The sequence below is a fragment of the Eublepharis macularius genome, chromosome 9 (genome assembly GCF_028583425.1).
Source record: "Eublepharis macularius isolate TG4126 chromosome 9, MPM_Emac_v1.0, whole genome shotgun sequence".
Classification (NCBI taxonomy): Eukaryota; Metazoa; Chordata; class Lepidosauria; order Squamata; family Eublepharidae; genus Eublepharis; species Eublepharis macularius.
In genome coordinates, this window is record NC_072798.1 from 47,720,401 (window position 1) to 47,733,889 (window position 13,489).

Here is a 13,489-nt window from a genome sequence, read left to right on the forward strand (position 1 = left end):
TGAGCTGTCGGCGCTAAGATCTGACCCCCCTTTCCTCCTATTCCACTCTAATAGGGTGGTCCTGCGTCCCTGCCTAGGCTTCCTGCCTAAGGTGGTGTCCGCTTTTCACCTCTCGCAGGACATTACGCTGCCTGTGTTTTTTCCCCAACCTTCTTCAAAGGGGGAAAAGGCCCTTCATACGTTGGACCTGAAAAGAGCCCTAGCGTTCTACTTGGACAGGACTAAGGTCTTCCGTGTTAGTCCTCACTTGTTTGTGTGTTTTGGGGCCAAGGATAAGGGTAACAGGGCATCTTCACAGACCCTGTCACGATGGATCATGTCGGCCATTGCTAAGGCCTATGCTCTTGCTGGGGTAGCTTGCCCACTTCAGGTCAAAGCCCATTCCACAAGGTCCCAAGCTGCCTCTTCGGCGCTCCTCAGGGGTGTGCCCCTGGTTAGCATTTGTAAGGTGGCCACATGGTCCTCTGCTGACACTTTTGTGAGGCATTATGCCGTTGATGTCAATGCAGAGCAGGATGTATCTGTGGCCAAGGCTGTCCTACATTCCCTGTTTTCCTAAGGGAGTCTTGGATGGTATGGTGGTATTACAAGACCTCTTGTGTTTGTATATATGTGTATATATGTGTATATATATTTATTGGACGTATTTATTGCACATGTTGTGTATATATATATATAGATATTACATGTATAGTTAGTAGTATATTTATTGCACGTGTTGATTGTTACTGTGTTATATATAATAAAATTGAGTTGGACTTCACCCCACCTTCCTCATTGTGTGAAGCTTGGTACTCTCCCATGTGTGGAGGCACAGAAGAACGAAGATGAAAACAGGGTTAACATACCTGTAACTTATGTTCATCGAGTTCTTCTGTGCTGACACACAACCCTCCCTCCTACCCCGCTGTGAATTCCAATGCATGATACTGTGATGGCTATAATGAAAGTTGGTGTCTTTGAAAGTTTATGGCTATGTGTATTGGTTAAGCGGCGGCAAGGGAGAACTGAGGGAAGGGGCCGTTGGTCGCTGGAGGAGCATGTGACCGTTTGGGCGGGGAAAACGGTCGCTGAGGCGTGCGACAAACGGCCCCTTCGAAGCCATAGAAGCTGTAGAAAATTCTCCGGCAGCTGGCCTGCACCTGCGCAGTACCCATGCATGTCAGCACAGAAGAACTCGATGAACATAAGTTACAGGTATGTTAACCCTGTTTTCTCTACTACTTTAAAGGTCCCTCCCCCCGAAAACAAGTTTTTCCAAGAGTTCAAACCATACTGGCTTATTTAGGAGATGTATGTTTGTACCTTTATTAGATTTCACCTTTATCTTCAACTATGTAAAGAGTTATCATTTGTACAATCACTCTGTACCAGTCTGCCTTGTGAACCATCCATGAATGTGCTTAAAAAGTGTTGGGGTGGGGAATATAATCATGCAATTATAAGTGTCACATTTGGAAATTAGGGTACCTCCTAATATTTCACTGTGGGCTTTGGTATAAATTTAATAATGTAACATTTGCTGTTCTTTATTGACATTCTTTTTTAATCATAAGGATAAAATTCTCAATACACTTAATAAAAGAGTAGCAGAAGTATACAAAGTTTGTGGTGAAGAATCTGAAGTATCCAGTTTGACTACCTTGCAAATGCTTAAAGTAGTAGAAATCAGAGTTTCTCAATTGTGTGAGATGTTGGAAGCAATTCCAAATGAATACCTTGATGTTATTGAAGCCAATGAAAAACTCAGGATGAAAGAAAGACGGCAACGGTAAGTGAACAACCAGTAAGTAACAGTCTTTCACATATATATTATTACTGAACTTGAATGTAAATTTAGATTTTAAGTGCCACCACTATTTCTGGTCAACACTGGGATTTGCAGGTAATCATGTCTGTGCATATTTTATGTAGTTAATTGGTTTCTTTATAAATCGCTATTAGCTGTCTTGATTTTACAGGAAGTTTTTTTCAGTCTAAAATATATACCTGTGCTACTTTTCTGCAAAAATCTTCTGCATAAACATTTCTACGCATTTCTTGATCCTTCAATGCCAACATTCCACAATCTAATCACAATAAAAAGTTGCCAGATGGAGAAAATGTGGTAGATTCCAAAACCAACTTTTCTTTAGATAACATAGGACTTCCGGTTTGGGAATATGGCAGATCTGAAGTGATCCAGGGAGCTGGATCATCCGAGGTGCTGTTTTTTGGCTGGCAAGGTGCTTTGACCACCCGCAGCCTCCTGATTTCAGGCAGAAATCAGGCAGGAATGCTTTTACAGCCCCAAGAGTGTGTGATCTCGGCAGAGTGGGGGTTCTGAATCAAGGATTCTCCCCCTGCCTTGAGATCGCCTCATAGAAGGGCAGCTATTATCTCTGCAGCAGCTTTTGGAGTCATTTAATTGGCACAGGACCGTTGTACCCAAGCTTCAGAAACAGACTTTAAGTAGAATTGAACAAAAGAAAGTGAGTACAACCCAAGAAGAACGAAAGAAGTAAAGATTGCTATCTCCCCTAACGGGCTTGATTACTACACAAAGATCAAAGTTTACTAATTTAAAGAGACAGATACCTAAACTGGAAGAATTTAAAAAGTGGTGGGGAGTGGAAATTTGTGAATCATTTGAACTAAAGAGTTGAAAAAGAGTGAAAAGAACTTTTTGTTTTTCATACCTGCGGTTTGTGAGATAACGATGCGAAGGGAAGGAGTGTGGGAAGCGGTGGAAAGATCGCGAGAAGTAGTCTGTTTGTAATAGCAGTGAGCCGCTGCTAGAAGGGCAGGAAACGCGTCGGGGGAGCAGCGGAAGGAAAACAACAGGGGACAGAGGATCTGGAGAGGACGAGGAAGTTCGCCATCTTGAAAGTGGGAAAGCTGGAAGACTTCATTATAGACTATATCATAGAGAAAAAACGCCTGACATTTTGAAAAGGAAGTGAAATTCGCCATTTTGAGAAAGGGAAAAGCTGATGATTTTACTATAGGCTGTACCATAGAGAAAAAGCGCCCGGCATTTTGAATGCAGTAAAATCCTATTTTTGTTTTTTTGGGGGCATTATTGAATTAAAGTTTGACACGAGAGTACAAAGAGACAGATAAGAAGACGGAGCTGAGAAAGAGCGGATTCGTGGGGTGCCAAGGCAAGCCCAGCGATGGCGAAAAAAGATAAAGACAAAGACGGGCAGACAGCGATTGAGAAGATGTATTGTTGAAGGCTTTCACGGCCGGAGACCGATGGTTGTTGTGGGTTTTCCGGGCAGTATTGCCGTGGTCTTGGCATTGTAGTTCCTGACGTTTCGCCAGCAGCTGTGGCTGGCATCTTCAGAGGTGTAGCACCAAAAGACAGAGATCTCTCAGTGTCACAAAAAAGTTCTTTTCGCTCTTTTTCAACTCTTTAGTTCAACGTCAGGAACTACAATGCCAAGACCACGGCAATACAGCCCGGAAAACCCACAACAACCAGCGATTGAGAACTTGGAAAGTAACAGAGGGCAATAAAGAAATAAATGAGACTATACAAAAAACCATACACAAAACACAAGAAATGGTGCAGGAGTCACAAAAATGGTGCAGGAGTCACAAAAGCAAATTCAAGAGTCACAGCAAAACTTATTGAAGGATATTAAAGAGGCTATAAAATCAAGTTGCTGAGCTGGCAAAAAGTATTGATGAGATAAGAATGGAGCTTCAAGTTACACAACAGAAGGTACAAGAGGTGGAAACGAAGACAGAAAGTCTAAAAGCAGAAACATCAGTGTTGAGTGATAAGACGGTTGTGATGGAATGTAAAGCAACAGAAAAACAACTTCGATTTAGAGGCGTTTCGGAAAAAGTGGCTGAATCAACCTTGAAACAAATCACAGAAATAATTGCAGAATTTTTAAACAAAAAAATAATTAAACAAAGAAATAATTGCAGAATTTTTAAACAAAGAAATATCCAGCCTATAGAGTAAATTCAAAGTATGCACAGCAAAAGGATTTACCAAGAGATATTATTGTCCAGTTGACTACAAAGAGAATGAAGGAGGAGATTATCAGAAAACATTTTGAATCCCCATTAGTACTTGAAGGGACATGGATCAGAATCATGAAGGAGCTACCAAGGAGAGTTTTGCAAGGGAGAAAGAAATGCAGAGATCTGGATTGGATGAAGCTGAAAAATCGCAAACTGCTGGCCTTAGAGGGATATAAAAAATTATTTGGATGGCATGCATACTTATGGTACGATAAAGTAAAAGCAGATTCTATGTTTTTGCACCATTACATTCGGAGAAGCCTCTTCTCAACTTGGAAGAAGTACAAAGACTACCTGCAAGAAGGAATCCCCTCCTGGGTGGTTCCATATGAAGTAATAGATCCGAGAACGGTTGATAATGAACAACAGTGCTTAACGTATAAGGAGATAACGCGAATAGAACTTTCTAAAATAAGAATAAGGACGCAACAAGAGTTGTCTCCAAATTATGACTGGTTTCAATATAGACAAGTTACAGATCTTTATTACTCGGACTGTGTGAAGGGAGGGATAAGAATGGAGAACTCAGATTTAGAGAAAGCAATTCTACAAGAAGAAAAAAAGGAAATCTCTAAGATATACAAAGTACTGTTAAAATGGTATACGGAAGATGAAGTAGTTAAAGTGCAAATGGTGAAGTGGGCTATAAATTTTAATAAAGACATAACAATGGAGGCGTGGGAATATTTGTGGAAAAATACATTGAAGATTACGACATGCACCAGTATCAAAGAGAATCTCTACAAAATGATTTATCGTTGGTATCTGACACCAAAGAAAATTGCGCTAGGGAACTTGAATACATCTAATAAATGCTGGAAATGTAAAAAGCATGAGGGATCTCTGTATCACATGTGGTGGACTTGTGAGGTAGCTAGGCAGTACTGGGGGGAAATAATAAGAGTAATGAGTGAGATTTTACAATTTCAAGTTAATAAGAACCCAGAACTCCTGCTACTGAACTTGGGAATGGAAGATATTCCAGCACAACACAGGACATTGTTATTCTACATGACAGCAGCAGCTAGACTCTTATATGCGCAGAAATGGAAAGTACAAGAAGTGCCAACTATTGAGGACTGGATTTACAAATTGCTGTACATGGCGGAGATGGATAAAATGACAAGAAAATTGAGAGACCTTGACCTGGGACAGTTTAACACGGACTGGGAGAGGCTGAAATGATATTTGGTGAAAAAATGGGAGGTGGGAGGACTGTGGCAGTTTGATAATTACTGAAATATAACAAAAGGAGAGGGGAGTGACTATACCGGGGGGAGAGAGTAAAGTGAAAAAAATTCTAAGCAATTATTTTATTTGATTAGTATGAATAGTTGGGTATGAATAGTTGGGTATGAATAGTTATGAATAGTTGGGTATGAATAGTTGGGTATGAATAGTTGGGTATGAATAGTTATGATAGTGTTACTATCATAAGGATTATAAGGATAGAATTTAATTAATTTTTTTTTATGTTAGCAGATAACTGTACAATGGAGAATAAATATACATTAGCATACATAATATAGGTCTAATTGATAGACTTTTGCTGAATGTGTACATGAATTGTTTGTTGGATAGTTTTATAATGGAGAAATTAGTTAATCAAAAAGGACAAGACATGTAAAAGAAAGTAAAGTAAAGACTATCTTATAGAGTATAAGTCAAATTTATAATAAATCAAATCAAAGTCAAATTTATAATAAATGTATGCAATGTTTATAGAAGTATTTGAAGTTATGCATAAAGAGGGACAAATTGTTTGCCCCATTTTGAAGTACTTAGAAAGAGTAAGATAGAGTACAGAATACCAAAATGATGATGATGATTATTATTATTATTGAAAAAGATAAGTTAAGATTGTCATATTTTTACCCATTTGGGAAGAAAATAGAGATAGCACTATGTTACTATAGATAAGCTTAGAAGAGTTTGAAAGTATATTATAATAAGTACAATAAGTTTGAAATGAGTAGAGGGAGAATAGACAAGGGGTTGGAAAACTGTTGGAAGTCAACAAAAGGGGGGGGAAAGGGAGGGGGTTAGAATTGGAAAATTTAAGGGAATGATTGTAATAAATTCTATATGTGTCTAATCCAATAAAAAATTTTATAAAAAAAAAAAAAGAAATGCAGAGATCTAACGCAAAAACTGAAAACTATGAACATAAGATATAGATGGGAAATACCAGAAGGCTTGAGCTTTGAGTTCCAATCCGTGAGACAAGTGATCAAATCAAGGCATGCAATGGAAGTGTTTTTGTTAGAACAAGAAAAGGACTTACCTAAAGCAACTAGGCTGTAATTACGGAGTACAAATTATTATCATGGAATGTAAATGGACTTAATTCACCCTCAAAACAAAAAGCAATATTTCATTGGCTTGCCAAGCAAAGATGTAATATGATTTGCCTGCAAGAAACCCACATAAGAGATCAAGATGTTAAGTATCTACAAAATAAAAAACTGGGAAAACAATTTGTAGCAGCAACAAAGCAAAAAAAGAGGGGAATTGTAATTTATATTAAAGAAGAACTGCAACCTAAATTGATTGCTACTGATAAAGATGGTAGATATTTGGCGGTGGAGTTTGTGTGTAATGCAAAAAAAGCATTAATTTTGGGAATTTATGCGCCAAACGGAGCAAAAGAACAATTTTTTAATGAAATTATGATTCAGCTGGGACAAGTGACATATGATCAAGTGGTGGTGGCAGGGGATTTTAATGGAGTGGTGGACTTACAACTAGATAAAAAAAACATGTTTGAGTAAAAACAAAGTGGGAAAATTGCCAGTCTTTTTTTGAGTTGCAAAGGCAAGAAGAATTGGAGGACGTTTGGAGAAAATATAATCCTAAGGCCAAGCAATACACGTTTTTTTCGGCAAGTCATCAATCATTATCGAGAATACATATGATCTGGGTATCAAAAGAGTTGGTAGTTTGTACAAAAGAAACAGACATTTTGCCCAAAATTAGTTCAGATCATAATCCTATGTTATGGAGATTTGGAATGAGGAGTAAAAAATTAAGATGGAGAATAAATGAAGACCTTCTGAGTAGTCAGGTGAATTTAGAGGTTCTCAAAAAAGAGACTAAATGCTTTATTCAATATAATGTGGACCAAGGGGTGTCAATTCATAAAGTTTGGGATACGTATAAACCAGTTATGCGAGGAGTGCTTATAGATTTAAATGCAAGAGATAAGAAAAATAAAGAAATGAAAATGAAGGAAATTCAAGAAAAAATAGCACAAAAAGAACAGCAATTAAGGAAAAGACCAGGCAAAAAGAAATTGCAATATGAAATTAAAATACTACAGGAACAAATAAAAGTGATGGAAAATAAGGAGATGGAATGGGAACTGAAAAAACTGAAACAAAAGTCATTTGAAGGAGCCAATAAACCCGGGAAATATTTGGCTTGGCAGCTGAAGAAAAAAAGAGAGAAGAAAATAATAAGTAAAATAATTGAAGATGGAAAAGAGTTATTGGATCAAACTTCAATTCAGAGAGCATTTTACAAATACTATGCGAGATTATATCAGAAAAAATCTGTGGATAAAAGATTAATAGAGGAATATTTTCATAAATTGAGTTTGCCAACAGTGCCTAAGATACTGAAAGATAAGTTGAATGCCCCAATTACAGTAATGGAAATTATGGATGTGATACAAGGCACGAAAGTGGGGAAGGCGCCAGGACCAGATGGACTTACAGCTAAATTTTATAAAGTAATGGCTGATGAATTAAAGCAGCTGATGCAAAAAGTAATGAATGCAATATTGGGAGGACAAGAGATACCGGAAACATGGAATGAAGCCAACATTACATTGATACCGAAAGAAACACAGGATTTAACGAATGTTAAAAATTACAGACTGATATCGTTAACCAACAATGACTATAAGATTTTTGCCAAAATTTTGACTGAAAGACTCAAAACCTGGTTGGTGGAATTTATTGAAGAAGAACAAGCAGGCTTTTTGCCAGATAGACAAATAAAAGACAATTTAAGAGTAGTTTTGAACACTATAGAGTATTATGATAAGAATCCAGGGAAGTTGGATTCTTTTTTGCTGATGCAGAAAAAGCGTTTGACAACTTAAATTGGGATTTTATGATTGCCACGATGGAAAAGATGCAAATGGGAGAAATGTTTATTCAAGCAGCGAAGTCTATATATAAGAATCAATCTGCAGCTGTAGTTGTAAATTGTGATATAACAAAAAAGTTGGAGATAAGAAAAGGAACGAGACAAGGATGTCCACTTTCTCCATTGTTATTTGTGATGGTATTGGAAATTTTACTTAGACAAATACGGGATGATGACATGATAAAAGGTTTGAAAATTAAGGGTCTTTCCTACAAAGTTAGAGCTTTTGCAGATGATGTGATGGTTATAATTGAAGATCCTATTCAAAATATGCCAAGACTGATGGAGAAAATAAAAGAATTTGGAGATCTGGCAGGATTTTATATTAATAAAGACAAATCTAAAATATTATGTAAAAATATGTCTAAACAACAACAACAAGAACTAATGAAGATAACGAATTGTGAGGTAGTTCACAAAACAAAATATCTAGGTATTGAGTTGACTGCAAAAAATATTGATTTATTCAAGAATAATTATGATAAGCTATGGCAACAAATTGATAAGGACATATTGAATTGGAACAAGATTAATTTGTCATGGCTGGGACGTATTGCCGTTATTAAGATGAATGTGTTGCCGAGGATTATGTTTTTAATGCAAACAATACCAATTGTGAAAGACAATAAGCAGTTTGAAAAATGGCAAAGAAAGATGTTGAGCTTTGTGTGGGCAGGGAAAAAGCCTAGAGTGAAGATGAAGGTATTATATGATGCCAAGGAAAGAGGTGGATTACAACTACCAAATTTAAAATTATATCATGAGGCTATATGTTTGGTATGGTTGAAAGAATGGATGTTATTGAAAAACCATAAACTATTGACGCTGGAAGGATATAATAAACTTTTTGGATGGCATGCATACTTATAGTATGGAAAGACTAAAGCTGATGCTATGTTTCTACACCATTTTGTGAGATGGAGCTTATTTGCGGTTTGGACAAAATACGAGAGATACCTAGAAGATTCCTATGTGGATTATTCCAGCGGAAGTTGTGAACCCAAAGACGGAGTATGAAGGGGAGGAGTGGTTGACATATAAAGAAATTCTTAGAGTGGATCAGAATGTATATACTATCAAACTAATGAAGAGCTGTCATTTCAGTATGGTTGGTTTCAATATAGACAGATAAAAGATTTGTATGATACAGACCGAAGAAAAGTAGGATTTAGGATGGAAAACTCGGAGTTAGAAGAGTGTCTACTTCAAGAGGGGAAAAAATGATATCTAAAATATATAAGATTTTGTTGAAATGGTTTACTGAAGATGAGGTAGTTAAAGTACAAATGGTAAAATGGGCAATAAACTGTAATAAATACTGATGGAAGCTTGGGAGAGGTTGTGGGAAAATGCTATGAAAATATCAACATGTACCACTATAAGAGAAAATGTTTATAAAATGATGTATAGATGGTATTTAACACCAAAAAAGTTAGCTAATGGTAATAATCAAATGTCAGACAAATGTTGGAAGTGTAAGAAACATGAAGGTTCATTTTATCATATGTGGTGGACTTGTGAAAAAGCTAAACAGTTCTGGGGGGAAATTGTAGAAGTTATGTCAGAGATTTTACAGAAAAATGTTGTTAAAAACCCAGAATTATTATTATTATGTATGAACCTGGAAGAACTTGATAGAATGGACAGAGTAATGGTTTTTTATATGATTACTGCGGCTAGAATGTTATGTGCACAGTTGTGGAAGACACAAGAAACACCATCGGTAGAAGATTGGATTTTGAAGCTATTAAATATGGCAGAAATGGATAAGCTTACAAGGAAGCTTAAAGAACAAGATACAGAGGAATACATTATGAGTTGGGAGAAACTTAAGAATTTTGTGGAAAAAAAGTGGGACATGAAAGGGAAGATGTGGTCTTTGGATAATTGTTAAGGGAAAGATAGGTCTTTATTTTATTTAGAGGTTAAAATAAGTTACTATATTACATATTATAAGTTAGAATTTAATAATAATAGAAAGCGGGCTTAAATGTTGTAGATAGTGGTATGTTATAGCATATACTATATTATATATAATATATAAATTAGAAGTTTATATTATAAAGGATAAATTGTACTAAGGAGATAGCTATGTAATGTAGATGAAGATGGATATGTTATGCTATATATTATACAGTATAATGTAGAAACTAATATTATAGAAATTATTATAGGAGATAAAGATGTAATGTGATGTAATGGATATGAAGGGAATGGAAAACAATGAAAAAGGGGGGGAATGGGTGGGAATAATATAATGCGATGGAGACTGATATTAGATATTATGATTTGTATATGTTAACCCATCCAATATTTTTTTTTTAAAGATAACATAGAAGTAATATCTATGCCCCAACTTTATTTTATGTTTAATTCTTTAAGACTACGTGAAGAGAAACTGGAAGAACTGAAGAGAGTTCAGGAAGAAAGAGTAAAGGTTGCCCTGGCAAGAGCAATTGCAGCACCAAAGCAAAGGGTTAGTCATGGAGAATTCAAAACAGTTATGCAGCTATCCATTTTCAACCACCAATTCCATATAGCTATGATCTGTCCATTTTTGAAATTGTAAATTCTGTGGACTGTAAGGGAATATAATCCTGTGCGCTATTTACTTAATCACAGCATAGACTGGATGTAGTGAAACACTTACTAGCTCCAATAATGAATCATGATCATATAAAACCAATATTTAAAGCACCTGGTTTGTCCCTGAATCTGTACTTTTCTACAAGAGCTAGAAAGTAGCTGGCAAAATGGAAGCTTGTTGTTGTAAAGGTTGTAATCTGCTACAGCAGATCCTGAGAATAAACAAACTGGTGGAGTTGGTGGGCATTGTGTCACAATAAAGTGAAACCCCACTGCTGTAGTGCTAAGCCAATCTGTTGCTGAAATCTTTTCCTTTTAACACTATAAACTCCAGTGCCAACTCAAAATGAATTGGAGACCTTCCTTACTGAAATATTGATGGTTCCACTGCAGAAATTACACAGGATTGGATCCAATCCTTCCAAGACAAAGCAAGTTTGTAAAAGGGGTTTTCTTCTGCAGCCTCTCTGCTCCACAAAGATGCACTTCTAAGAGTTGGGAGACCCTCAAAACATTGTGGGATTAGGAACAGGGAAATCTGCAGAATTCTCTTCCTCTACTCAGGTTTTATGTATATGTAGAACACAAGCTCACAGGAGGAGAAGGAGTGAAAAGGAGCTTCTGTACATTATCCCTTTCTTGCCGCAACCTCCAGATTGTATCATGTTCATCTTTGTTCTTCTGTGCCTCCACACATGGGGACTGCGCAGGCGCAGGCCAGCCGCTGGAGAATTTTCTATAGCTTCTATAGCTCTGAAGGGGCCGTTTGTCGCACGCCTCAGCGACCGTTTTCCCGCCCAAACGGTCACATGCTCCTCCAGCGACCAACGGCCCCTTCCCTCAGTTCTCTTCTTGCCGCCGCTTGGAGAGAACATGAGGTTCGTTGCTCTGTGCTTTTGGTGTGTCTTTTGACTTGGATTGATCTTTTGGCTTGAATTTGGACTTCGGACTATTCTTTCGCTTACTGATTTGGACTTGACTCGGCCTCGGTAAATACGACTCGGACTGTTTGACCCTGCTTTTTGCGTGTCCCTGAAAATGGCCTCAAAGGCGCTCTTCAAACATTGCCTCCAGTGCCACACTAAAATGGCCCAAACCGATGGCCATGAACTGTGCCTGTTTTGTCTGGGGGAGACCCACAATGTCCCAGCCTGTAAGATATGCCAGGGCTTTACCAACAAGGCCTGGCAGGAGCGCAAGGCCCGGTTGAACTCCTCCCTGTGGCAGAAGTTCATGTCCGAGGGTACTCCGTTGCCTTCCCCCAAGGCCTGCCCTAGCCCCTCTGCTGAGAAGCGTTCGCGAGCGGGCTCAGTGTCTTCTGCAAAGTCGGCAGCAAGATCCAGGCCGACGAGCGCTGCGGCGTCAAGAGCCGCCTCTCCGGCGCAGGGTTCGGTGAGACCGCCCCGAAGCGCCTCCGAGTCTCGATCGGATTCGAGGACGTCCGACTCCGAGACAAGACTAGTGGTGCCGAGTCCACTGTCGGATCCGAAGAGGGCCGCTTCGGTTCCGAAGAAGTCGTCTTCGAGCAAGGGGTCTAAACGGCGGAGTTCCACAACGAGCCCGTCTTCCGGGGGAACGTCGGTTCCGAGGGCCTCGTCGGTACCGCCAGTCAAGAAGCCTAAGAAGGCGCACCGCCATCGTTCGCCGCGCTCGGTTCCGACGGAGGAGGTGATTGAGATCCCCCGCACACCTTCTCCCCATCTGGATTCACCGGTTCCTGAGGAGGTACCGCTTGCGCCCCCTGTGGTCTCGGATCCGAGTCCATCGACCAGTCGTCGGATCCGACCGTCGCCAGATCATCGACCCCCAACAGCTTCCAGCCATGAGAGGCGCCGTTCCGAGACTGGTAGTGTCGGATCCGGACACTCGGTGGGTTCGCGCCATCGTCAGGCCTCCTCCTACATCCCTCCAGCCTACCACTGTCAGTGGGAAGGGGCTCCTGTCGGCTTCGGGTACTCGGATCTGAAGCCATCGACGTCGGCGCAAGGTTGGTTCCTTCCACCGTACCGGGGAGAGGAGTCAACACATGGTTCCGAGGAAGGGGAGGCTGAGAGCGTCGGGGATTACCGATCCGAGACCTGGTCGGAACCGTCCCCGGATGACAACGTAGTGCCGAGCACCAGCTCCCCGTACGAGGACCTGAAGATTTATGCTGATCAGATGGCCCGTATGGCACAGGCGCTGGAGATGGATATCTCTTCAGCGACCCCCCAAACCAAGGACAAGCTCCTGAAGAGGATCTATGGAGACAACCCTGCTACCATTGGCTTCCCCATGTTAGAAGGTATTGAGGAGATCGGGGAAAGGGTGTGGAAGGTGCCCTGTGACCAACCTGCAACTTCCAAGAGGATAGAGCAGCTTTATAAGATCAAACAGGGCACCTGGCAAGCACTGGCAAAACACCCCCCACCCTCCTCCTTGGTGACAGAGGAATTCCAACCTCGTCGGTCGGGCCCACCTTCAGCACCACCTGACAAGGAGGGCAGGAAGATAGATGCAATGGGTAGGCGCCAGTATTCCATCTCTTCCCTGGGCCTAAGAATCGCCAATTATCAGACAATCATGGCAGGGTACCAGCTGTATTTGTGGGAGAAACTGGCGTCCTACGTGGGGGATTTGCCTCCTGAGAAGAAAGCTGTGGTCTCCCTGCTTCAGACCGAGGCTGTGTGTCTGTCCAAGCAGCAGATGAACGCAGGGAGCCACGCTGCCGACACTGCTGCGCGTGGGATGG

General features: G+C 39.9%; 1 protein-coding gene across 1 annotated transcript in view; it reads left to right on the forward strand.

Annotated features, from left to right (window-relative positions):
• The window catches only part of CCDC38 (coiled-coil domain containing 38), a 55,114-nt gene that overhangs the window by 36,980 nt on the left and 4,645 nt on the right, over positions 1–13,489 (forward strand). The window contains exons 12-13 of the mRNA XM_054987753.1: positions 1,557–1,771; positions 10,555–10,648. Of these exons, the coding sequence (XP_054843728.1) occupies positions 1,557–1,771; positions 10,555–10,648 (309 nt within the window). The remainder of the gene's footprint in view (positions 1–1,556; positions 1,772–10,554; positions 10,649–13,489) is intronic.